General features: G+C 40.7%; 2 protein-coding genes across 2 annotated transcripts; both read right to left on the minus strand.

The window, feature by feature from the left end:
- Positions 1-1,471: 1,471 nt before the first annotated feature.
- Positions 1,472-13,994, minus strand: gpcpd1 (glycerophosphocholine phosphodiesterase 1). Its single transcript, XM_079216031.1, has 20 exons — positions 13,806-13,994; positions 13,484-13,568; positions 13,017-13,107; positions 12,778-12,862; positions 11,211-11,286; positions 10,914-10,955; positions 10,469-10,592; positions 9,908-10,151; positions 9,593-9,755; positions 9,298-9,427; positions 9,103-9,157; positions 8,921-9,013; positions 8,678-8,755; positions 8,237-8,276; positions 7,909-7,967; positions 7,562-7,627; positions 6,822-6,958; positions 6,271-6,406; positions 5,586-5,746; positions 1,472-2,874 (listed from the first exon to the last, which is right to left on the minus strand). Exons 2-20 carry the CDS (start codon positions 13,530-13,532, stop codon positions 2,676-2,678), a joined length of 2,028 nt encoding a protein of 675 aa, XP_079072157.1. The 5' UTR covers positions 13,533-13,568; positions 13,806-13,994; the 3' UTR covers positions 1,472-2,675.
- Positions 13,995-18,932: 4,938 nt separating this feature from the next.
- LOC306734355 (solute carrier family 23 member 1-like) lies at positions 18,933-26,858 on the minus strand (the record flags this gene model as incomplete). Its single annotated transcript, XM_079215713.1, is given in 12 exon segments — positions 18,933-19,198; positions 19,287-19,348; positions 19,350-19,360; positions 19,363-19,382; positions 19,507-19,615; positions 19,702-19,866; positions 19,993-20,245; positions 20,337-20,497; positions 20,651-20,771; positions 20,937-21,118; positions 23,560-23,719; positions 26,836-26,858. Coding segments are annotated over 12 exon segments (1,533 nt in total).
- Positions 26,859-27,207: the final 349 nt, after the last annotated feature.

The following is a 27,207-nucleotide window of genomic DNA, read 5'->3' on the forward strand; positions in this document are numbered from 1 at the left end:
AGGGCCAACAGCACAACCTGTTCCATCGTTCATAGGGACAGAAACATTATGTCAAACCTTTGAAGGCTTAGTTTTGTGAATAATTTAGATGTATTATAATCCTACGCCAGCACTAGTTGAACGTTTCAACTCAGGCTACGGTCGAATAGTCAAATAATTACCTGCTAACGTCTAACCCTAAGCACTTTTCATTAACCTCTGTGGAAAACATCACGGGGTTAAGGAAAGATGGGAAGGAGAATTCATGAGGAGTTAGGAGAAGACAACCGCGGTGTTTGGCAAATCCGACTCCACTTTCCCTAAGCGACGTAGTTATGACGCGACCTCAGTCTGCAGCCAGCGGTGAAACTACAATGTTCCGAAGATGGACTACAAAAAGCGCATCTTAGATACTTTGTCCGTCTTCTTACAGTGTTGTCATAACGCCATAAACAACCCGGTTGATAGTATCATTTTAATAACGAGGTTGGAATAGAAATGAACGAAGGAATAGTGAAACCAACGTATTTTTCACAGAGCACAACGCTACTAAACTGTCTCTTTGTTCAGTTTCAAACATGCTGAATTAAATACGTTATCACACTAACGATGTGTGTCATATGTGTGTGTCTCATATCCTTTTTTTGTCGTTATGGTTTATCTATATGCAGATTATAATCGGATCATAAAAATATGCAGACAACAGTTTATGAAACACCACACAACTAGTGTTGACTTGATATGTTTTATTGTAATGTGACAAAATAGTTGATTAAAAAGATGATAAACAGAAACATGACTCAGACTGAAGAGCTCGTCCAGTTTAACTCTTTCATCAGAGCTTCTGTAACTGAAGTAAAGTAAAATAAAAGAATGAGGGCTGAAGCTGCAGTTCAACACCAGAGAGAATATCAAATACGTCAGTTTGATCACTTTACAGCAGTTTTCAGCAACGTTACGTTGGTAGTTTTCCAGCAGGTTTAACAGATTATTGAAAGTATTTCCAAGTTATAGCAACGGTTATTTACATGATCTGCGTTTGTTGGTCATGATCGTCTGTTCTCGTGAACGGCCGAATGATACGTCACTTTAAATGTTGCAGCCGCAAGGAATTGTGGGTCAGCATAAGCTCCTTTCCTTTCGCAAAGGCAGGTTCAGTGGTTCCAATGCTAAAGGAGCTAAGTTAGGAAGCATTGAAGCTCCTTTCCTTTGCGTTTGGACAATTCGACCGGCACTTATCATGGCGGCCACTTAGGTACTTCTGGGTCATTTCACTCAGTTAGGAAGGTTCCTAACCAAAATGGACTATTTGACTGCAGCCTCAGTGTGTCCTGATAATGGTGATGCGGTAGTACAACTGTGAAGCTTTTAAAGTAAAACAACCTCTTAGTTATTTAAAAACAATCACTCTATATTACTTAAGCAAGCCAGAGGAGTCTGCAGCCAAACAAAATGTACTAACCGGATGCAAAATAAAAGTCAAAAGGCGTAATTAACAAATATAGGTTTCAATTTTATTTACATTACCTTTTAAACTTTTCTGTCCTGAAGTGGCAGTTAATATATACTAGATTCATACAGATACAGAGGCCATGCACAACTCAATCATTACAGTTTGTAGTTAAGCGATTGTGTGGTGAAACAGATATATTACAACACATGGATTTGTTTTTGCTCTGATCATACAACTTGCATTACACGATTACATCATATCAATATGAAAACGATCAATTATTTCAAGCGTAACTTGTGCCAAAAACATGATCTTTCATGCAGTAAAAAGCAAGTGTGTCGTGAAGTTAAAAAGGATTCATCGCAGAGAAGGAAAGTATGTGTTCATTCTGTCCACACAGTTCAACTCAAGTCTATTCTAATATAAGATGAGTGAGGTATTGGCAGTGTTAAAACAGAAACAGACCTGATTTTTTTTTCTTCCCCCTTTAAGGCTGTGGTATTAACTGTGTGCACAAGGTCACAAATAAGACATTCTGCTCTTTTCCTCAAATCAACAAGATAAGAAGAATAAAGATTATCGCACATTCAGTATGCAGCATGTAAAGGAGAAGGAAGTGCTTCCAACAGTCCACTCAAAAGGAAATAAATCGTTCATGCAGGCTGAGGCGAGTGTTTCTTAATGGCACCCTGCACCCCCCCCCCCCAGAAAATAATTTCTGTACTGAACCTGAAATAACAGCCAGTTGCTATTACTCACTCCTATTTGAGACGACGAGAGTAACACTGAGTGTAATGGCTACATGCACAGAAAAGAAAGCATCATCATAAACTTAAACATAAAATCTGTAGTTACACTATTACACCCGTAAAACATCAAATGCATTATATTTGAGCACGGTAAAAAGCTGCAACATATTAGCTAATTACATATGCAATGTGATGTAGAATTTGCCACAGTTGTAAAGACCTCTTTACACACTATTCTGAAGAAAAAAAAACATGGCTGTCTTAATGTTTTGGCAAAACATGCACGTATTTCAATATGAGCATAAATAACAAAAAACTTGAGTGAAGATGCACGACTAGACATAGGCTGTAATCAAGTGGTTTTACAATTGTGATTATCGAAGAGGTAAAGAAATGATGACTCCTGTGACGATCTTCAATCAACACGTTTTGGTTTGATGATCTATTCCTACCCACGGTCCTCGAAGACCTCGTCCACGGAGGTTTGGGGTCGTTCACGAGGAGCTGAGGCCAGAATCGGACTCCGTGCTGCCAGCGTGGCCCTTGGAGGCCACACAGGGAGCCATGGAGCAGGGGATGGAGTAGCAGGAGCAGGATGCACTCTTACGGGTCTCATCGGTAATGACCTCCTGCAGCGTGTGTTGCTCCTCTACCTGAAAGATGTTCCCCTGCTCTCCTTGCTCCTCACAGATACTAAAAGGAGAAAGTGAGGAGATATATTTATGTTAGATCAGTGAATGTAGATTGTGTAAACTGCTGCCTAAAGAGTTTGTCATAAAAAAAAAAAACTAAACAAAAAAAGGGATAGCAGAGTTCTCCTGATCAAAATAACATACACACACACATATATATATATAATTTATACAATTCTTAATTGAAATATTTATAATTACCAATTAGTACGAATATGAATCATCATATGGCACATGAAGGACAAATGTCTTTTAAGACAATTAATTTGAACTGTGTGCTTTATGCATTACATCAGACAAAACTCTTCACTATTGTAAAACTAAACTCATTCATTAACATTAAATTCCAATCGGCGTGGAATCAATAAATAAGGGAACAACATTTTGTAAAACAATATGGATATGATGATATGATTTTACTATTACTATTATTGACTAACAATCACAATGCCCTGAAAGTAACTTAAAGATCATATTGAATTGTAACTATAAGTCAGACTTATGGATTTCTTTTACATTTTATCTGATAAAAGAGAAAGAAAAATGGTTGAATATCCTTCGGGCAAGATGCAAAACAAAACAACTCCAGTCTATTTCTAAAAAGGGCAGTATTACCGTACACGCCATACTAATGTTTTGCATGCACCCATGTTGATGGAAACAACACAATCGGCTCCATTCAAGTTGGCTTGAGGGATGATTACACTAGTTGCCAGCAAGTTCATGCTCTCAGGTCAAATCACATGTACCATGTATGGTAGATCCTTCCATCCCCATATGAACAATGCCATGCATTGTTCCAGTAAGCGAAATCCTCATTTCCATGGTTGTACAATACATTTAGCACAGCTATGCAGGCTTAACAGTAAACGCTGTTCCCACAATGAGCTCCCTCTCAATCAAATACTTTACAGTGAGTAGGTTCCCGTTTCTGTTCAAGCTATAGCCAAATATTACACATAGAAGTTGAACTTTTGCCTTCTGTCTGGGAGGTTGACGTCAGGGTAAAATAAATAAAGTCTCCATAGTACAAGTTATCAACCCCATCTCTTAAAGTGAACGCCTTCACAGGAGGAAGCTCATTGCCAGCTTTCTAAGCCGGCCAATCAAAGAGCTGTCTGTCAAGCAGGAACTTCTGATAACGTTCAACTTGAGTCGTGAGAGAGGCCACTGAAGGCTTGGTCACACGACAGAGCAACTACTTTCTAATCCAACAAAGAATGTCCAGTGCAATCACCCCTCCCGTGAAGAAACCAGACAGCTGTACAAGCAGATCATCTACAAACGTAATCGGTGCAAATAAGAGAAAAATGCACTAGGCCGTGGCATCTGACAAAGTTGCTAAGAGGTGAATAGCCACACATATGAGGCTTGCATCACAAGACCATCCCCGACACACAGTGGCTTGCATACATCCGCTTTAGCCAATTCTATTACAACCAGCATTTCCAAGATATGCAGAGACATATCCATCATTTTGGTCCATACAGAAGCCTAATATACAACACCAACTCATGCATGAAGCAAGCCATTCACTTTCGGTGCCTCTCTTGTTTCAAAAATTAAGTCGAAGAGCATGCCAAGCATAAGATGAAAAGGCCTTTCATAACTGAAAACAATAAGCAGCTTATAAAGAAGGGGGAGTGACCCTAGCCTTAAAAAAAAACACAAGATAAACATGGCAGTTGACTAATCAAACCACCATGTTTAGTACAATCCAGAAAGATAACAAACACTCATTGCCAATGAAAACTCAAGTACGGTACTCTCAAAAATATCAGCCAAGACTGAGTAAATAAACAAAAACACAGCCAGGAACCAGAGAGACATTACGGGAATCTGAAGAACTCGAGTCAAAATATGGCACCAAGCATTCACAAATTCTGTAAGAAAGAGGCACAGTTATAACAACAACCTGGAGGTTTCAAACGGATTGAGATCGAACATGAAGTCACATAAAATAATGGAAGCTGCAGGGACTCTTGGTGTTGTAAACTATGCGTTTAAAGCCTGTGGTCTTCTTTTCCGCAGGGGTCTGAAAAACGTCTGGGCTAAAGTGCAACAGACATAAATATAGCGCAAAGGCAGAACTGAAACAGCTGCACAAACAGGTTATGGTGACCGTGCAGCTTTTCTGGAACCAGAGGAAACTCGTTCCACCTGCGAGCAGAACAAGCTTTATGTAACAGCATTGGCACATCATCAACGTGTACCAGTAACAGACAAAGCGGTCAATGAACGATCACACCATTTTCATCAACAGCTATGGCAGATGCCAAGTGACGAACGTGTCTGCCAAGGCTTGATGATATAACCTTGAACCTTGTGGCACTTTGCTGATAAGAAAGGCCCTTTATCTAACAAGGAGCAGTGCTGTGAGTGCACAAATCAAATTTACAAAACTGAAAACCCCAATTAATAACGGTGGCCTCGGTGCTGAAACGGAGACACAACAGGACAGAGTGTACTGTTGGGTTTGGAATAACAAGAGATTGTCGCTTGAAAACACAAAAATAAGAATGTTAAGCGAAGAGAAATTAAAATGAATGTTTAAATAGAATACATTGTTTTACAAACAAATCACCATAATGTCACTTTTAAGATAGTGTAGGTTCGACACTTTATGCTTAACATTAGCAGAAATGGTTGCATTTGTGGTCTGCTCTGCACGAGTGAATTTGTTAAGGAGATACGTGTTGTATTTTCACCGACCTATCGTAGATGAGCCCGTCAATGCCCTGCTCTCTCAGCTTCCTCCTGATCTCGTGTTCGTTGTTGTCGTCTCCCCAGCTGAACACCACCAGGCCTTTCGACTGGGCATCCGCAATGTAGGACAGGTTCTTTAGCAGCTCCTCAGAGTGGCCACTGATGCCCTGAAGGACACAGGTGAGGGAGTCCAGTCAGAAAAGAGTCATCTTGTTTAATTTTGTTCAGTTCATCTAAAAAATAATGACTCACTCTCATGTGGTTTAAAAACACTGGTTAAGTATGTATGTAACGTGCCTTCAACAAAAAAAGAGACGTTGTCAGATCACGCTGCACAAACTGTCTGGAGTTTAGCATTTACTAAAACCACTTAGGATGACAGTGCGATGCAACGGACTATTTATTTGACTGACGTGAGAGCGGTGAACTAATTCTCCAAGTCCTTTGTTCAAGGGCACTGCAGCAATGCTTGTTAAGAGAAGGTGCCAAACATTCTGATGCAAGCCAGGTATCTGTTCAAAGTAAAGCTCTAGCTAGTTTTGGAATTACTGATTTTAATACATTTATATAGTGTTTTGGTAACTAAATCCTGTATTCCCATTGCTGTATGTGTTTTTTAAGTTATATAAAGCCTGGAAAATTCTGTCGATACGTTATGACGAGTATTTGACTTTCTGCAACAACTTCTCACCAGAATATTCTCACTCTGGGCGAAACTTATGGCGATCTGTGTGGTCTGGCAGCGAATGTCCATCAGTTCAGAATATTTCTCTGAAATTCCCTGAGTCAGGAAGAGGATCGGGTACTTGTTCTGCTTTCGACGCACCCTGAAGGAAACGCATGAAAAGATGTCAGGAGCTGTGAGGAGCACCGTCTGTGTTTATAAATTCATGCTGCAAAAAGCAGCATCTTAACTGGCTAATTAAATTTTTCTTGAAAACTGAATCATAGTGAATCCGAATCTCAAATGTCTAAACTGACTGAAGCACAATTAACATGCTAACTTTAAAGACAATGTACACTGAGTATTTTTAGTTGATGTAAGCTTTTAAACCATTTATTCAGAATAATTGTGCCAATAAATGGGATTTTTCTGAAGATTAGGAGAAGACTTTCTATGGGTTTTTTTTTCTGAAACCTTGTTAGGCAAGCCAAAAGGTTATTGCATCTTTGGATAGTATGAGAGTCTCCAGCCTAATCAAATCTGGGCGTACTTTATCCTCTGCTGTTAACTGTGCTTACATGGTGCAGATATCTGGGTCGAAGCAGGAGAAAACGATGCGTCTTTTTCCTCCTTTTTCCAGAACGCAGGACAGGATGATGTCCAGGAAGTTGTTCATGTTGAAGTAGGACGATAGGTTGCCATCCCATGACCCATCCTGTCAACAGAAAGCATTAATCATACACGTTTACCCTGAGAATATTCCATAAGCCTCATTTATTGAGCAAATGATTATATCGTCGACCCTGTTGACCGATGCCTAGTCACACTGCTTGACTTTAACCCCGACTTTCCCCTCGTTGGCAGTTTTGGAACTACCAGATATCTAGCATGCTAATATCTGACCCTGTCTGGGAGCTACAGCCAAGTGAGAGCGCAAGACACAATTGAGCGGAAGCCCCGGGGGAGGGGTCGCCTAAAAATATAGGAAGTCTACTGTACGAGTTGCATTTGGAACACAGGCCAAAGTTGTTGTTGCACCTCGAGGAATCAAGGCTGTTAATAGTCAAGGCGTGTGAGCAGGTGGGAAACGAGCACGACTACCAGAAAAGCCCCACAGATTGCTTGAGCAATAAATCATGCCTCCCGCATGCTTTGGATTTTGCCATTTTCCTTGTCGGCTTCTGGGGTTGGTGGGGATGAAATTCTTCCCAGTGAGAGATCTTATAGCGTGGGACCCCTTCTGTCGCTGGTCAGTCATGACGTGAAAACCACTACTAGAGCAAATTGTGTGGCGTGAACTAGGCTTCAGTGTACCCACCTTCAACTGGCAGATCCATTTGAGCTCAATGTTGAAGCCCACGTTCTCAGGAATGGCTTGAAAGATCTGGAAAAGAGGTATGAAGGATACTGTTAATTATATTATGACTTTGATATGACAAAAGACAGGTGGGTGATAGGTAGGTCATAATGACAGTGAGTAGGTAAAAATGTATCAAATCAGTTTGATTACAGGAAATTTGTAGCAATTTGGCAAGGAGCACCATCAAATGAGGTGGGGAAGGGAGTTCCTAATTCTTCCCGTTTATCAATAGATATGTTCCGGGGAAGGCGAACAGTTCATACTGATTCAATAAACTATTTAACGATCACTATAAAGTAATTTACCTGTGAGAGAGAAGGGAATGGCTGATGTTCATCGATTTCCTCCTCCTCATCCAGCAGATCTGACCCGGCAAACAGATGATCGTTAATGCGCGTCACTCAAACTATCTGCTGACTAACTTATACATTCAGTTTTATACGTCACTCTGCTGTGAAGTGTTACGCAACGTTCACAATCTTATGATTTACCGTTTGTATAAGAATACAGAACACTGGATGCAGCAGCAACAACAGAAATGTAAGCACACTGTTTTGCAACGTGTCGTGGCACAATTTTTTGTTTCCTAGGCAGAGGGTGATGAAAAAACCCCCACAAACAATGGGTGCATACCTTTAGCATCATTTTCTTTCATTGCAGTGGCATGGACCAGCTGTGAAACAACACAAAGCGTACATTATCTACTCTGTAATCGTTAGTTTCAGTTCCATGTTTTAATCATGAATTGTTGGTGGTGCTATTTTTTTTGGTGTCCTATAATGATGACTTAGCATTCTGTCCAATTGTAATTTGTGGGAAGTACACAAAGTACTATAATGCTTCTTCCACTGAGAAGGCACTAAGGCCAAAAATGCTTCAGTGGCTGATGGAAGATAGAGCTATTTTATTCAATGTTCATTATATTAAATCGGGAAGATGCAAATGTCCTACGCGGCACGAAGCAAAAGACATTTAAAAATGTGCAGGAAAAGCACCGATGTAATTAATAAACAAAAAAGGTTAATTTCAACCAGGGTTGTATTTTTTTTTTTCTCAATCATTCCAGGTTTTTACCTTCAGAAGCTGCAGCTGATCAAAAGTCAAGTCTTTGACTGGCACCTCAATAAGCTCCAGAGACGTCTTGTCATTTTTCTGTCAAAGAGATTTTTTTATAAAATTCATGACATTAATAGATTTCAGTAGTAACATGCATTTGCTTTACAACTTTCTAAACTTCTGTTTGTAGTTAATGAAAAATAGAAATGACAGAAGTTCATATGTCCTTTATTAAACTCGACAGGCCTGTCCTGATTTTACCTTCTTGGTGGATATGCAGCACGTCAGATCGTGGTAAACAATTGGAACAGCATCCTTGGAGAGGTGAACATCAAACTCTACGTAGGCAGCACCCTACAAGTACACAATGTTCAAATGATTGAGGCTGAAGTCCTGTTAAAGGCAAATATTCAGTCGTGCTTTAACTCGTCTGCATAACTCACATGGTTGGCAGCGCTTTTAAATGAAGTTATTGTGTTCTCCCTGACTCTTTGGTGCCTGTAAAACACAAATTTAAAAACGATTTATTGACAGGGAACCGATGCACAGACGTAATGACACACACTATTGTGATAATAACTGTTTCTTTGTGGTGTGCATTCCACGCAAGCCAGTCAAAGACTGTTGTGATGACTCACTTGGCTGCATGCGTGCTTCCAGCTCCTCTGTGTCCCACATTCAGAGTACTTCTTTTCTTCCAGTACTTGGTGAAGGAGGAACTCATGTCACACTTAAACGTCTGGATGGGCCGGATCACCAGGTAGTCAACTAAAAAAAACAAAACAAGGCAAGTCAACAGGTTTTCCCCACGCACATTGTTTGAAGAGAAGACCAAAACAACAAGCTCAAAACAAGTTTGGCAGTTCCTCCCTTCCTTTCACATAGTCGGATCAATGTCAGCCAGTATGAAATTTGTTTGTGCAGAAATCTTACCTCTGACTTTCCCGATGGTCTGTCTCGAATTTCGACCCATTATGGGAAGCGTGGCTACTCCATAGTCCTTCCCGCTCTCTGAGAAAGAGGAGGAGAGGAGGCAAGCTGTGCCCACATAACCTGGATGACCATCCCCCTGGACCACGTGTTCACTCATATCCTCCTGTAAACAAACATAGAAAATCAGTGCAACTCCAATCAAATGGAAACAGACCAATCTAATCACGATAACTGATATGCTCTTCATTTTTCAAGAATACTAATTTAAAATCAAGAAATGTTTTCACAGGTTTATCAGAGGCAGACGAGCATTACCTCAAAGAACTCAAATGTGAGCTCCAGGTTGTATGGGTCCATGCTGTGGATACTGTACTCGGTCCACTGGGAGGGCTCCAGGGCATAGCCACATTCAGGCTGAGAGTGGCGCGACTTGTAGCCGTTGGCACTGATCATACTGATCTCCAGTGTGGTGGTCTCCTTGTGCAAAGATAAAGGACTATCCTCCTCCTCCTCCTCTTCCTCCTCCTCCTCCTCAAATCCCTCCAAAGTCAGCTTGATTCTGTATCAGGCAGGTCAAATAAACACTTACTTAAATACACAGATGTGGTGATCGTGAAATCCACATGTTTCTAAAAATAATTATATACAATAATTATTTTTTTTAAAAAGAAATAATTATTCATCAAAAAATACAAATAAATGGTTCAAATTAGTCATGTTTTACTCTTAGTTTCTCTTATTTATATTTCATACGCAGCGCTTCTGTCACACGTAGGTAACAGTAGCACTGTAATGATCCTCTGAGCCGCCTCATGTCACTTTCAAGTAGAACTTTCTCTGGGTGGTGTTAAATTCGACCTTGGTGTCTCGCCTTACCTGAAGCGAGACTTCTTGTATTTCTTCTTAGTGATGGACACAGGAGACGTCTTAGAATGATGCAGACGCAGGCGAATCTCTGTCTGGCATGTGAGCCACCCAGAGTCAACACAATTCACCCCATCTATAAATAGGAAGGACACCGGCAGGAAGCATGTGATGACATTGTATATCCATCAAAGAGCTGGTGTCAGCGATAATAGCAAAGGAAGAGGTAACGGTTTGCTCTGTTGTAAAGAATGACTTCAAAAACTCTGCTGTACAAAATACAGGAAGTGACAACAATGTGGCCTCCAGGGGTTTCAATTTTCTAGGGGGATTGCATTACATTACTAAGCAATTCAGTTTTACAGTACATGGAGATCATGTAATAAATGTAGAAAGCACTTTAGTTACAGTTTGTGTTTTTCTAAAGTGGTAACTTTGTTTTTGTTATCCAACTTACTGTGAATTCCAAATTGTCCATCATCAATATTTTGGTGTGAAACTGCAATAAAAGGAAAAGCGGATTAAAAACAGGGTAGAAGAATCTCTCAATTAAAAAGGTTGAGGTCAAATAAAAAATTAAAAAACATTTCCTGACAGAGGAAAATCTCAATTTGATGCCTTTAATAATGATTTGCCTCAACTTTGATTCCAAAACTCTTTCACTATGACTGAGCATGAGCACATCATTAAGGCTAATTTAGCAGAATATGACACACTTTCTACAACGTGCATCTTTTTTTTCTCCATTCTATACCTGTGGGGCTCATCATGCGGGGCTGTTGATGGGTCTCCCACATATTGACTATCACTTGAGAGGGACCCCCTGCATTCTGCAATTCCAATGTTTGGTACAATGTTAGGGTTTTCAAATCAGATACATTGCTATACTTTTCAGTCTCATTTCAAAGCCGCTGTTGGACTAGAGTCTCAGAAAGGTTTTAGAGCTGGTATAGTCACCAATCCCCATCTAGGGCAGTCAGTTCCCCTGGTTGAAATCTGAAAAGGGGATTAGTTAGTGAAGAGAAGAAAAGAAAATGGCTTCAGTTACACATTGAGCTGCTCTCTTCATCTGTAACAAAGACATGATCAACATGCACACCAATATGGTAGTAGCATCACATTTTTTATTATATCATTATAGATTTGAAAGGAATATTACACTAAGGCAGTGGTTCTCAAACTGTGGGGCGCGCCCCTCTAGTAGGACGCAGAGGTATAACAGGTTTAGAAACAGGGTAGAACAAGCTCTGAATTAAAAAGGTTGAGGTCAAATTTAAAAAACATTTCCTGACAGAGGAAAATCTCAATTTGATGCCTTCAATAATGATTTGCCTCAACTTTGATTCCAAAACTCTTTCACTACGGCCATGCATGAGCACATCATTAAGGGTAATTTGCACTCATTCCGTTTGGTTTTGCACAGGTTGCACGTTATTGTTATCTTAAAAAGATATTCAGTGCAAAACAGGTTAATTCCAGCCACAATAGGCAATTTTTTTGTGGTGGGGCATGAACATTTTTCTTCATCCAAAATGGGGCGTGACAAAACAAGTTTGAGAACCACGGCACTAAGGGAATAAATATTGCTCAAACATATAATTGTGAGAAACATGGTCCCCGAGTTTTAAAGCTGGATTGCTGCTAACATTTGTACACGGTCATGAGAGTAACTTTGGTTTCTTAAATTTCCAGAATGACACTGATTCAATGAAGAAATCAAAACCCTGGCGAACGGTAACCTCTTGAACATTGCAGCAACTGTTGAAAGCCAGGGACATGTTTCACTTCGCAGGAACATTGAGCCTGTGCCGTTTATAAAGTGAGGCGTTTCACAAACAACACAGTACAAAAATGTGAATAAGACAAGTCAACTCATGCAATTTCAACCAAACCCTTGATATAGAAAAACAATACCACACCCATACTAGAAGATAATAAGAGAGGGAGCTAGATAATGTATTTTTCCAGGCCATTTTCTGGCCCTTTCTTTTCAGGGGGAATGCGTTTCATTCGTGTAGATCAGAGTAAGGTTGCTGGGGCTGGCTATTCCACAACTATACCATGCATGAGGGTATGGAAAGAGATAACATACTTTTTTTTTTTTTTTACAACAAACTCTTTCAAAGTCATAGGAACAGACAAACTAATATAGCTTGTCTTCCCCATCCCTGCTGAGGAGCTGTAACAGGAAAGGTATGAATTTATATGGTCTTTAAATTTAACAATATCTATCTTTAGCTACTCCTTTGACAGCAATTTAGCAAAATTCAAATCAGTTATTTTAAGGCTACACCACTGTAAATAAAGGAGACTCTGTTCACCTTTGACTGCAAAAAGAAGCCTTTGAGATAGCGGTACATAGACACAACTCCTTTAGGCACAGAGACCGTTGTAGTCCATGTGTTTCTGTCAGGGAATAAACACGCACATTAATATTGAAGATGGATGGAATAGCAAGGAAGGCAGACCACCCTTTGCACGCAACATAGTACAGAACATCACATACTGCCATGATTCAAAAACGTGTTTTATTGATGGCGACACGTGAAGTGTAACGTACCCATCATTCCCATCAGGGTGTAAGATGGTGGCATTTTCATAGCTCCAGCTCCCCAGGGCCTCACAGCTACCAACAACTGCAATCACCTCCCCTGGAAATGTTCAAAATGGCCTTTTAGATTATACTATTTCAGCATGAGATGTAAACAAATAAAGAAAAAGAAAAAAAAACACAAAGATGACTCACACTTATACCAACCTTTAGACTTTTAAACTACAATATTTAGATGTGAACATGTTTTAAATGTCTTTGTAAACAAGGAAATGCTGACATGGGCCATAAATCATCTTACATTCCGTGTCTAATATAATATAAAAAACCTGAAAAATTGTGGAAAAATAAGTAACACCACTCGAACAATGATTTCGATATTTGTGGCCAGGTAGAATAATATATTGGCAACACTATACTTCACAAATAGATCATCACCTATGAGAAAAATAAATGATGAACATCGGATAACATACCTGGGGATGTTTCGCCTCTGACAGCAAAAGTCACCTGAGCGGCCTCCATGGTGGAAAGAGATGCACAGGGAAAGGCTGGAAGCAGCTGAAAGACATCAACAGATTGCAACAAACTGACACCACAACACAATTTAAGCACTACTTCTGGCTAATAACTAAAAGGTGCTTTGGATATATTATCACTTGAGAAGTATGCTAGCTTACTCATCTTACCGCTTGCTGACACATGGAAGGAAAGTAGAATTGCTAATTTATCTTTACGTTTCCAGTAAGTTCCACGTCTACTAGCTAGCTAACAGTAATAGTGGCCATGGGAACTTACCTTGGGGACTTTGGCCGCTGGCTAACGGGTTCGCCTCAGGGGTCTTGAAGATGGAGGGATCACAGCGCGCCAGGTTCAGCTATCCCGCAGAGAGGCACCGGTCTAACGTTACGCTTCGAGAAAGCATCAAGCAGCTGGGTCACCGCGATCGATAGAGAGAGAGCTCGGCGCTAACTAACTAAATATCTCGAGTGTAACACTAACGCCAGTCGTAATGCAGTAATTAACAACATAAATGTAACGCTATCAAAAGTATGTACGCTCAAAATAACCCGGCCGCGACAAAAGGAGGTTACACAATGGTTGATACTTGGGAGAAAAACATATCAGGCACAGACAAAAGCGTCAAATTCGATAAAATGGAGAATAGGACTTCCGGTGTCGACTTTCAAAGTAAATTTGTGTAATTTCTTGACCGTCATTCTTCGGTGTATTTAGCAATAAGTAAAAATAGTACTAATGCCAATTTGTCGTTAATTATGAGGCAATTTTGGATGAAAAATCCTTCATTTCATTTATATTAATTGGCACAACTTAATAATAGAAAGTAAAAAGTGACATCAAATACATTATACTCTATACACTGCTATGTTTTAAGGACCGATTTTAATGTATTGTTTCTTTGGGTTTTGGACTACATATCGTTACATCTACATAATTTGACTGCAATATTCTACACCATAATTGCATACGAGGTCTTCAACTCAGAAGAAATTGAGGGCATAGCTTCGTTTTTTTCAAAATCCTCAATCTCTCCCAGAATCGCAAATTCGTCTACCTGTACTAGTATTTAACCCTTTTACTTTGAAAGTATCATTTACTTTTGTCGGGACGTGTTCTGGCTTCCGCCTGCTACTTGACGAAACTGGCGCATACCGCCCTGTTCTGGATCCGCTGCGTGTCAGTTGCTGCATTTACGTACCCTCGGAAACACGATCTGGACGCTGAATATTATATAAATAATATTGATATAATTTATATATATATATTATATAAATAATATACTAATAATAACACTTGATCCATTTTACCATTTACGACCAAATTATCCATGTTATAATTTACGACGAAATGATCTAAAATAGCAATGGCTTAGGAAAATTTATGTTCACGTAAATGACTCTGCATGGTAACAAGGTTACACACGTCACTCACGTGTGCACCATGTACAGTCAGTAGAAATCGATACACTCGCACGTGTGGAGTAAAAACAGAACTTGTTTTGAAGACAAGGCAAGAGTGTTCGTGGAAGTAGAAATGGGATGTTCTTGAAAGCTGTGCCAAGAGCAATGTCCTTGACTGGTGGCCGTAAACATCTCGTACGCAATGGTTGCCATTATATAACCTACAATAACAGAGTCCCAACTCGGGAAATATGTCTTCTAAGAAAAGCGTCCAGTTGCACAACTGAAGTGTAACTTTAAAACATGCAGCTATTAAGACACTTTCACTTTTCACGTTATACATACTACTCTTCAATAAAATAAAAATAAAAACAGTTGATAGCGTTTCCACATTCTCCGGAAGTGTTGTTGCGCCAGGATGATGTCAGGTGTATTTACTTATTCTTGGAACAGTTATATAATACAACCCAGCTTGCTCAAACTATCGCTGCCACAGCAGGCCTCTGAGCTGCTCCAAGGAACACGTGGGGATGTTCCGCTCAAAAAGTTACGATACTGTGCATGAGTTTTCGTTGACAAAAAAGGTTGTGTAATACAAGCTCAAAGCATTTTTAAATGAAGCTGCTAAAGAAAGCTGTGACCCGCCTCCTTTGTGGTTCAGACTGAATACCACCGTTTAACCTATAGCCCCCTCCAGTGTTTGAAGGAGCATAATGCAGGCAAGGAGGAGAACACGTTGCAGTATACATTTAAAGTAAATCATGTGTCTTCCTCACAGTGCCTCATCTCTCGCATGCAATATGCATATTCAAATAAACGTGAGGAAATAAAGCCCTTCGAGTCTTTTGATGAATCAGGGATTGCAGGGTCCCTCTTGTTTTGGGTAAGGCAGACAGGGCAGAGTGCTAATGAGTACAATAAGAGCTAACATTTAGGGATGAGCGGTTTCTTAAAGTTGGGTGTCTGCACTTCTTGTATGTATTTGTTAATGAAGAACAACGGGACCCCGCTGTGATGACGCAGGGTAGGGAGAGAGTCATCCATCTGACCAGGGGAAAGGCCGCATGGACATCTGCCCCGGATGTTTCAAGCATGGTGAGTTTGGAGAGCTAACTGCCAGAGTGTGTTTATGAGCCATAACAATGGATCAGTGCTGAAAAGTGGTTTGAGATGGTGAGAGAGAGAGAGAGAGAGAGAGAGAGAGAGAGAGGACTTGATGAAAGAGAAAAATGAAACAGATAAATCCTGATGAGTGAAGCGAGACTGCAGGATTATTAATATTTCAGGCTATTTCTCAGCACCCAGCAGTGCTCTCATCACAGACTTGCAACCTGCTCCACTCATTCATTTACATATATTTTGCCCACACACTTATATATCTGCCATTGTTGTCGGTTAATTATGGAGTAAAGGTCCCTGGATGCTGCAGCAAAATCACCAGAATTACGTTACTTTGTACGGCCACAACATTGATCACAAGGTTGGCGTCTAGATGCAGCATCTTTTCTAGTAGGTGACGACACATCATTCACTTTCTCTCAGATGTTTCGAGCAAACACCCAATAACAAAAATCGTTAGTGTCGTCCATACATTTAGCATCATCCATAGTGAGTTACTACAATTTAATTGATTGATTTATGATCCCAAAATGTAGATGATACAAATAAGAACAAAACACCACTGGAGAATAGGGCATACCAAGTACATACCTGTATATGAAAATGAACATAATGGAATATAAAGAAGAAATAAAGAAGGATAACATATTCTATAAACAAAAATACATATATATATATATATATATATATAGACGTGTATATATATACATTGATATATAAATCTATGTATATATATATAAAGACAGTAAAAAGCTAGGCTGAAATGTTGTAGCAGCATTTAGACAGAAGTTTCACCCTGAATCAAAGTCTGTGTCAGAATTAGTTGTAAAGTAAAATGTATGTAAATAAAATGATGTCTTAAAAAAAACTATATATAATAGTACTTCTTAAAGTAGACTTAAGTAGACTTAAAGTACAGCCACATTGTAAAACGAAGTCCTGCAAGAGAAAAAAATGACTTAAGAAATATACATTTTGGGAGATTTCTTTTTCTACACAGCATGTGGACGCTATAATACAGTTTCTGATGAGAATCCGTGAATATGTTATTATATATTAACCTTTCTGATAATGTGGCCACACCTCTAGACTAACAATGATATCAATGTTGGTTCCATTGATTGTTTAGATCAATCTGACATCAGAGTGGCGTTAATGAGTCAGACTTAGCTCAGCCTAGGAGTCAATAGTCACGACATTCTTGCTCAAATCGAGATTAATCGAGATACAGATTTACCTCAGTGTGCTGACTCATCCAGTGGTAGCAGATATACCACGGAGCTCAGCAAATGAACAGACTGAACTCATGGCTCACTGAAAGAGTCAGAGACTTAACCATTATAATAATGTAATATTGTATATTGCATAACACCACATTTCCTACAGCATGGCTGGATAGGAACATATCAATATCCCCAGAATGTGAGCACAAACATGTAAATTAAACAAGTGACTGGGAAACAGTTATGAATAAATCCTTAGTGCGGATGTATTTGCATTTGGTTTTACATCGTGAATCAATTTTCTAAGAATAGAAAAATAATAGCAGTTAATATTGAAATTCCTGCCCAAATTGCAGGGAAGAAAAAAGAAGCCACTGCATCGCCTACAGTTTGCACATAAAAAAAATCAGTCATATGAATGAACGTGGGTACCGTGAATGAGCTGAGATATATTTACTCATGGGTTGAGTCATTGAATCAGCAGGAGTGTGCAGAGGAGTCTCTCTCATTTGCCTGCAGTTTGATCCTCATCTGCTGGTGATGAATACACAGTCTCTCCCTCATTTCTTCTGTTTGTCTATTCCCGTTCTCCAAAACTCTGTTTACGTCCAAAAGATAAACTTGCCGCTTGAAAGCGTTCGAGGGCTTACAATGAATCTCATAAAGTGCCTGAAAGCTGAGGGGGGACTGATGAGATCATGTAGATTTCAGAAAGGAGAAAATAAAAGCAATTCCTCAAAGCTGGAGTCTCACAGACAAATAAAAAGTAAAAATAAATGGTGCTGGCAAATTTGAAGCCTTCTGTGATGAAGATGATTCCAGCAAATTATACATGCACTAATGTACCATCCTGAACCAACATTAGAGTGTGCAGCCAGCCATTGAGAAAGCGGCCCAATTGGACCTTGGGGAAAACCAATGGCTCCACAGATCAAAGTGTTACGCAATATCCCACCTGCCTGTCAAGAGCTGGGAAAGGCCGAGGAAATGAATACAGAGAGAAAGAGATGAAGGCACATCGGGTCAAAGAGAAAGATTAAGACGATCTGTTATCTGTGTTCGCTTCTGCAGAAAGAAACACAATAACAGCCAGAGGGTTGCCGCTGTGGCTTTTTAGAAAGCTGCCTACATCAGTGTGAAGATAGGGGATGTGTGATAATACATTTATCCACAGGCTCAATTTAATTTCCTTCGAAAGAGGAGAACGAAGAACCCATTGCTCTAGTTTTCGGTCCGTCTCTCTCCCTTCTCTGTGTGTGCGTGTTCCCGGCCGTGAGTTATTGGAAGAATTCTGAGTAACGGTGGAACACGGCAACATTTGTTGACTAGTTCTCTTTTAATTGGTGTTGACAACATGTGAGAGTTCCAGTTCACATGCAGATGTTTTTATTTCTCAAATAGTGAAAAACATGGTTTACACACCAAAAAATAAACCCACTCCCGGTAGTCTTGCAACAAGTAGGTCAGAATGTAACATTTAAACTCCCTGTTATCAACCAGTGATGGCTAGTGCAAAGATTGAGACAATATAGCTCCACAGATTGGCACATCATCACGAATGTACACCTGATAGATAGAAACAGACGGATAAAAGAACTCAAGGTCAGTGAGTACAGAGTCGAGTAGCTTTAACGTTCACTTCTATGACACCACTTGAGATCTTATAGATCAAGTTCATCCGTGACCACAGTGCTTCTGAGCGGTTGCTCACTCCCCCGGCACTGTGCCGCTCTGTTGTCCTCCGACCCGTCTCTAGATCTGGAACCCTTCCACGGGCAGAAAGGGACGTAGGGAACCCAGGATTGGGACGAGAGGCAAGAGGTAATGCCAAAGGGGAGGTCGTACACCTCTTCCGTTCCCGCGGCATAGATAGAGTCCTCCAGATCCACTTTGTCCCAGGCTAAGAGGCCTCGCTCACGTTTGGTCCCTTAGATAGTAGTATGAGAAAGACTATTAGACGACACATATAGTTTACATGCTATTTGATTCAATAACAATCTTCCACTTCAGCTTACCAGGAATTGTGTTATCCAAGAAGAAGCCCAGAACCCCTCCCACGAACATATTTGTGGTCAATTATATGCGTTACACTTGGTCTACCTCTTTAACACCTGAGTTACACACCAAGGGCAAGAAAGAGAAAAGTCCAATACAGTCAAAATGCTTTCAGATTGATATGCATCACTTGTAATCAAACGCAAGCTGTTTAAAGTAATAACATATCCTGTTAGATACCTGTTTGTAATAAATCCGAATTCTTCATTATAAAGTTCGGAATGACGAGGGCAGAAAACATGGAAAAACCAAAAACAAATATATTCCTGGAGGAATTCATGTCTGTGGACTGTAAAAAGGCACGTGTCAGCAAAATTCTGAATCGTGGCAAAGCATTTGGAAAAAAATGTGGCTGCATATCAAATCATCCATTACCTGCAGGTTAGAAACTCCTGCTGCAGTGATGACTCCAAACATGATCAGGAACATCCCTCCCATCACAGGGGTGGGGATGGTGGTGAAGATGGCTCCAATTTTACCCAGCATCCCCATTAAAATCATGAATACTCCACTCACCAGGATCACCACCCGGCTACCCACCTGCAGGCACACAAACAAGGAGTTTTAAATATAAGAGTTTTGTTTGGTCTGTTCGTCCAAATCCAAGTCAGCTATGAAGTCATGCAGTAAAAATGAGGGTTAGACGTCAATATCTTCTCTTTTCACCTTAGTGATCCCCAGGGCAGCCACATTCTCACTAAATGATGTGGTCCCGTTGCCTGTGCCAAAGGCCCCTGCCAACAAACTACCGAGCCCTTCAACACCAATGCCCCGGCTGATGGCGTGCTTGGGGGGAGGAGGGGCCCCTGACAGCCTGGCACATGCGTGGTAGTCGCCCACTGACTCGGCCATAGAGCATACTATTCCCGCCATCATCCCAAACACACCTGCCAAACTCACAGCTGGCATTCCCCACCGACTTATTCAATAACCGTGGTAAAAAACAGTGGTTATTGAATAGCCGAGAAATAGTCGTTGACACGAGGTATGTTCATAGTGGTCTTGTGGACCGACCGGGATACGGTAATGTAAACCAGGATGCCTGGTTCAGCACATCTCCCTTCACATCGGTGCGTGCCAGGTGGCCAAACCCGGCTGGATCAGATGGTAGGACGTCAGTGATGGTCAGGAGGTAGCAGACAAACCATGACAGCGCAATACCCAGCAGAATCTAATAAGATGTATTATATTAGTATCAGTATTTCCAAGTAATCAAAAAAAATGCAAACATTGCTTGTTTTAAATACATAGAATAGAGTATGCATGTAACAGTATGTATTTAACAGTATCTGAGTGTATTGCGAAGACCTTCAAGAGAACCTACAGGCATTATCTGGAAGATGTATAACTTTGAGGTGTGCAGTTTCTTGGCTCTGCTGTAGGCAGGAACAGGGATTGGTATGCGACGGAGGTACTGGGAGAACAGGATGATCAGCACCGTGGTCCTGTGTGTATGAGGAGAGCTGTCATTAGCGCGATGAAGCTAAATGAGGGACTGCCATCAAGCTGGAAACAGGCAAGTGATGACACCGTCTCCACTGAAGGAAAACACTGCTGGTTCGTTTCCCTTCTAGCCGAGACGTTTACCGAAGCAGCAAGCGCTTACGTACATAGCAGAGATGCCCCAGTGGCTGCCGACCTTGGCGCCGACTGAATCGTACAGTGACAGGCCGATGAGAGAGACTGTGGGGGCGATGGTTAAGGGGCCAACGAAGCGCATGAGGAAGCCGATGAGGCCCGAGAAACCGATCAGGATCTGGAGCAGAGAGGCCACCATGATGGAACCCTGCAGCTGTGGACAGCAGCACAATAATCAAGATCATTATAATCAACGTCATCGCTCACTCTCTCTCTTTATAGAGTGACAGACTATAACACCAGCAGGATAGGCAGTGGTATATAAAGTACCCAAAAGCCATACTTGAATAAAAGTAAAGCTACCTCACAATACAAGCGGCCGAAATGAGCTTCCTCCGTAGGGTGGCCGGGCTCAGCCTTAGGGATAGGGTAAGGAGCTCGGACATCAGGAGGGAGCTTGGAGTCGAGCCGCTGCTCCTTCGTGTCGAAAGGAGTCAGCTGAGGTGGTTTGGGCATCTATTCAGGATGCCTCCTGGATGCCTCCCATTAGAGGTTTTCCAGGCACGTCCAACTGGTAGGAGGCCCCGGGGAAGACCGAGGACACGCTGGAGGGATTATATCTCCCGGCTGGCCTTGGAACGCCTTGGGGTCCCCCAGAATGAGCTGGAAAATGTTGCGGGTGAGAGAGAAGTCTGGGTCGGCCTGCTGAACCTGCTGCCACCGCGACCCGACCCCGGATAAGCGGTTGAAAATGGATGGATGGATGGATGGAGGTCCGCCTATAGAAAAAAGCACTATCAGGATGATTATCTCCTTGAAATGATGCTTCACTAATCCCTGAAGCTCTCCCAAATCATAGCACAATTTGTGAACAGTCTCTCTGCACTGTTTTCACTTGAAAAAGTGAAGCAGAACAAAGTCAGATTGGGTAAAGTACAGAGAAAATTCAGGCGAGGTTTACAAAATTTGCATTTCGGCACATTTGCGCATATTTTCGCACATCTGTTACATTTGAATTTTTTCATGTAGCAAACCTTATATTTCACTTTCATATGACTTATGGTGTTAAATAAACTTGTATCAGTGTGGATTTACTGGGGGAAATGCATTTTTAACAAAAAAAAAATAAAGTTTCAAAATGTGCTGACGCGATTTATGTTGCTGTGTTCTTTGATGCTTTGCAGCAGAGGGATTTGGTGAACAGATTTGGAATCTGTGTGGAATTGTCTTGCTTTTTGTCTTTTTCTGATAGCACCAAGCTACGGGCTGCTAGTTCCGGAAACATGCAGAGTGGGCTGACTCGTGACAAAATTATAACTATTTTATTTTAATAATTATTTTAGTTGGTGTTTGAGTTGTGTTGAAATGGCTGACTAATTATTGTAGCCCAGGTTCCCTTGTTTAATTTGATGTGCAGCCTCAATATATTTGTTCATGATTATTGTAATGTTTTACACAGTTTAATTAAAATTTTAAAAAAGGACCTATATAGGTCCATGCGGGGCTTAAAAGGTTTTAAATGTACTTAAGTATTGAAAGTAAAAGTACAAGTAAATGCTGTTAATAAAAAAGCAAAGGGTCAGAATTTTGAGAATTATGAAGTTGATTCTTTTAGTGGCCACCATGTCCAAGGAGCTGTGATCCATCCAGGAGCTTTCTTTGAAAGTGAGAGAAAGACATTTTGTAAGCGCAACAATTTTAGCTAGCTCCACTTGCTACACAAATTGTAATGTTGCACTCTCGCAGCTCCTGTTAATCCTATGGTGTGGTGGCTAGCGTTAAGTTAGCTAACGTCAGCCAACTAGTGCTGCAATGATTATAGTTAAGATGACTCAAATCAACAAAATCTCACAACTGTCAACACTTCCTCAGCTAACTAACTCGCTAGCGATCTGTCTACTACACTAATTGTCTCATTTGATTTACGATAACTAGAGAACATTAGCCTAACATACACCATGCACAGCTAAATTAGAAGATCAGACACCTGTCTCCTCCCCTCGCCTGCCAAACATATACTCCAAGGCCAGGTTTTTGAAGGCCAATATTCCAGTAGCTTTGGGTAAGAAATGAGGCATTTCATCCGGTACGAAGAATCTTTCACTCCAACATAAGAAAACATTTCTCGCAAATATTGTCACGGGTGTTGGTCTTTGTCACCACCGTCGTTTGTTGCGGGAGTAGCAGGTGCTTCCATTTCTGCTTCCATCATGAAATCAGTCATCGTAGAGTCATGTAGTCGCTCGCTAGCTAGCATCCTGGGCATCACTGGGAACTCTGCACAGTCCCCGATGTTGGTCTCATGATTCTTTTTTTTCTCTAAAGAAGATAGATTTGATTTTGTAGCGAGTAACAAAGGTTTCAGGGGAAATGTATCTGAGTCAAAGAATCATTTTTCTTTGCAAAATGTAGTGAAGTAAAAGTCAACAGAAATATAAATAGTAAAGTAAAGTACAGATATCCAAAAAATGACTTAAGTACAGTAACAAAGTATTTCTACTTCATTACTGTACTATACACCACTGAGGATAGGTTATACTTTCCAGAGATGAAACTACAAAAGCTCACTGAATTAATCATGAGCTCCACAGAAGTGCTGTTTCACGTCAAGCTTTCATCAGTTCTGTGAATGCACAGGTGTTTTTGCCGGCTCACTGTTCTTATGCGGGTCTGCCAGACTTCTATAAAGAGAGGCGAGGAGGTGTCGACCAGACTGGTGTTCTGGGTCCAAGCTGGGCACCTCCACTCTGGCATGGACAACATGGCCATGGAAGGGGTCAACAAAGCAAAGGTGCCCCCCTGGAGGATGGGAAGCCTGCAAGTGTGACATAAACAGAAATGGTTCTCTGTCAGACAAAAATACTAATCATTTCACGTCTACTGATGTATGAGACTACAAAACAGTTCAGTATGCAGCTGCATTAAATGGACATTTTTATTTTCCTTGTTATGGGGTATTGAATCAATTTTTGGCACTAAAGTTTGCTAGTTTAATGGGTTCTTCTACAAGGCATTAACACAGGGGTGCCCAATACGTCGATCGCGATCCCTATCAGGGATCCTGTAGTGTGGGTAGATCGCATACCATTAAAAAAATGACTTTTTTTTTTTACTCTTGCAAAAACTTTTGTGACAAAACGCAGCTCCCGGTGGGCAAATTAACAGGCTTGTTCGAAAGAGCTGCACCTCGCCTGGAATCCAGACGAGAGCAGGCGGGAGCAGCAGGGGGCGGAGTAAAAACTGCGGTCAAGTCGACAGTTTTCAGCTGCCTTCAAAGTAGTCAGTAACAGGAAGTCACAGAAAAAATGACTTCCTGTTAGCTCCGAACTTTAGGCTTCTTGTAGTTTACAGATCACGTTTGGATTTATTCATATGTGTTTATAAATATATATTTATGTAGAAATGTGGGTCTAGCTGCATCCTTTGTTGTTTTTATGTCTGCCTGTGAAATACATTACTACTGGTTTTGATATGTGCTATATAAATACGATTTAGTATTATCAACCACAAAAGATATGTTTTTAGATTAAACATGAGACTAATAGTCAACAATCGAGCGTCAAGTATTACAACTACACATACAATAAGGATTTTCTACAGCACGTGGTGTTTGCTGTCAAATCTAAGAGCCAATCAGCTCTCTGATGTGGACGACAGCCAGGCGTTTCCCCATCATGCACTGCGCCACGCAGTCGGTGGAGAGCTACTGCGGCGCCTGGCTCTGAAATCGGGGTCTGCCTTGCTCTCGTGAGATTATCGTTGGCTACGTGCGCATGACGTCAGATCAAGTCGGGATCAAGTCGGACACAAATCCAACCGGCATGCATTGCGCGCTGATAGCCGGCGATCGATTCTGTGCAGAACTGGCTCATCTCGAACAAACCTATTATTGTCAATCACCACGGACGGTGCGTCCACAATGGTTGGCAGCTTGAATGTATTTATTGCCAAGTACAGGGATGATGATGTTTTCCTCGACTTCCATAATTACCACTGCATAATACACCAACAAGCATTATGCGCTACAATGCTAAACATGAAAGAGATCATGGATGTGGCAACGAAGATCGCCTGTTCTGTTTGAGCGAGAGCTCTTCAAAGACGGCTGTTCCGTGCGCATCTGGAGAAGGCCAACTGTATAATAATATTATAAAAATATTAAGTCCAAACACCTTTCCATTACATTTTCATCTTTCCACCATGACTGATGACTATTTGGTCTGCCTGAGGCTGGCTACCAGCAGCTACTGTCCGGGCTATGCAACCCTGCTGGTTCCATTCAGTGACGTCATCAGAGTAAAATGTAATGACCAAAAGTGTACAGAATAGTATTGTGTCATAAGGATTCATGCAGTTATGCAAGGTACGCCAATATTGTAAATATAAAGTATACTCGGTATATATATATATATATATCATTATTAATGTAGGTAGATCGTTTTGACTTGGTCATTTTAAAAGTAGCTTGCGAGCCAAAAAAGTGTGGGCACCCCTGCACTAAGACATAAGCATTCTAACATTCTCACAACATGCTAATGTTTGGAGCTGATGGGAATGTCATCGGTCTTTCAGGTATTTGGTCAAACTGAAGAGCAGTTCACATATTAAACACAATCATTAACAATCTGACATGGTCCTCACACATCTCCATCCTAGTGAAAAAAGCACCAAAACGGCTGCATTTCTTGAGGGAATGTAGGCAAAATTCTTGTGCGCTCTCCGTCTTGTTTATGCTTTATAGGTGTGACTGTTTTGCTGTGTCATTAAACAGATAAAATAATTCAGTACAAACAATCCTTAATAGATCCCGCCTCTTAATTTTGCTCTCAAAGTGCATCTATTTTCTGCGTTGCCTGTGCATTAACACAATAACTGGGGGTGATGTGGTTTAGCTTTAACTTGGTCTCCACCAACTCCTGAGAAAAATATCCCTCTATTTCTTCACCAGCTAACTTACTGTCTGCTAACTTAACTATTTAGCACTTAGTGCTGGGAAAGCAGCATACAACAGGAAGTTTACCAGATAGCAAATTGCTGCTGCTTAAAATGGTGCAAGAAATCTCTGTTTGTCACACTTTTGTTAACATAAATATACCAATTTGTGGAACCCCAGTTAAGCCCCAGCCATTTAAAAAAAGAAATTCCGAATGGGTTTGCATACCCATAATAAATACAGCATATCTCCTCAACCACAAAGGCTATTTGAATAATGTCAAAAGGTATAATATACATACAACACTTGTGAGACTAGTTAAGAGGTTAATATAGCAATATATGTGTTACTGATTTATTGGTTGACTATAGAACAAAACAAATTCTAGGATGTATTTCCTCTTTTTAATCATGCATATCATTGCTATAAAATAGCAGCATGTGTTAAGAGTATCTCTGCAAGGTTTGACTTTGATTGAGTGAAGTTAAATTATTTTTAGTAATTAATTTAGTGCAGATTTCGTGAACCATAGGTTTAGGTCCGTTCTATCATTCTTCCTGGACTTTGGATGCCTCTGGTTTCACAACAGAGGGGCTCTGCTCAAGCAGATGCACCAATACATACCAAGCAAGGTCGCGTGGAATATTGTTTCATCCATAAGTAAGTCATATTTCAGGTTTTTGGCTGGAATGTGGTTGATATCTTGCTGAAGCTTTGTCTCACAAGGGATATTGGCGGATTCTGTAGGTCGTAAGCTTTCCAGAAAAGTGGACCAATCATGTGCGGCATCAAGCTAGGGATATACAAATTGATATTTACATAACTTGGGGAGCTGTCTCGAGCCACTTTTGAGTCCTCACAAGTCATATTTTTGGTTTATGTTCATATTTATGGTTGAATTGTGTTATAAACATGTACAATGGACTTATATGCGCTTGTAAGTCCAGGCTTGATTCATTTATCGGAGAACGAGGACTTGGAGAGTGAGGAAGAGCTACCTGATGAAGAATTCTGCCCCCATTTTTCGGGGAGTAGGGCTCAACGACTGTGTCCATGAAGTGGAACGACAAGTAAAACGTTTTAAAGTTTGTCTCGATCTAACTATCTTTATATCTTTATCCAATAAGCACAACGAAACGATTGCATCGTTACTATCATGTGACCGTCTCTCTAACTTCAGTTCATTCTATTACGCACTCCTCCACTTCCCCATCGCCGCACAGTTTTCGCAGATCTCCCTGCAGAGTCTTTAGAGACTTTGTCATCACATATCCCCTGCTAATAATACACAATTATCTTTTCTTTATCTGATTTGTCTCCCCTGATTGAACTGACATTCATAAGAATGGATACATGGATTTATAGATAGA

Source organism: Taurulus bubalis, assembly GCF_910589615.1.
Source record: "Taurulus bubalis genome assembly, chromosome: 3".
NCBI classification, from domain to species: Eukaryota; Metazoa; Chordata; class Actinopteri; order Perciformes; family Cottidae; genus Taurulus; species Taurulus bubalis.

Coding starts and splice junctions, on each gene's coding strand:
- gpcpd1 (XM_079216031.1), bottom strand. CDS start 13,532: ATGGAGGCCGCTCAGGTGACTTTTGCTGTCAGAGGCGAAACATCCCCA. Junction 9,014..9,102: donor TTAAAAGCGCTGCCAACCAT/GTGAGTTATGCA, acceptor GTGTACTTGTAG/GGTGCTGCCTACGTAGAGTT. Junction 6,407..6,821: donor GACCCAGATATCTGCACCAT/GTAAGCACAGTT, acceptor CGTTTCCTTCAG/GGTGCGTCGAAAGCAGAACA.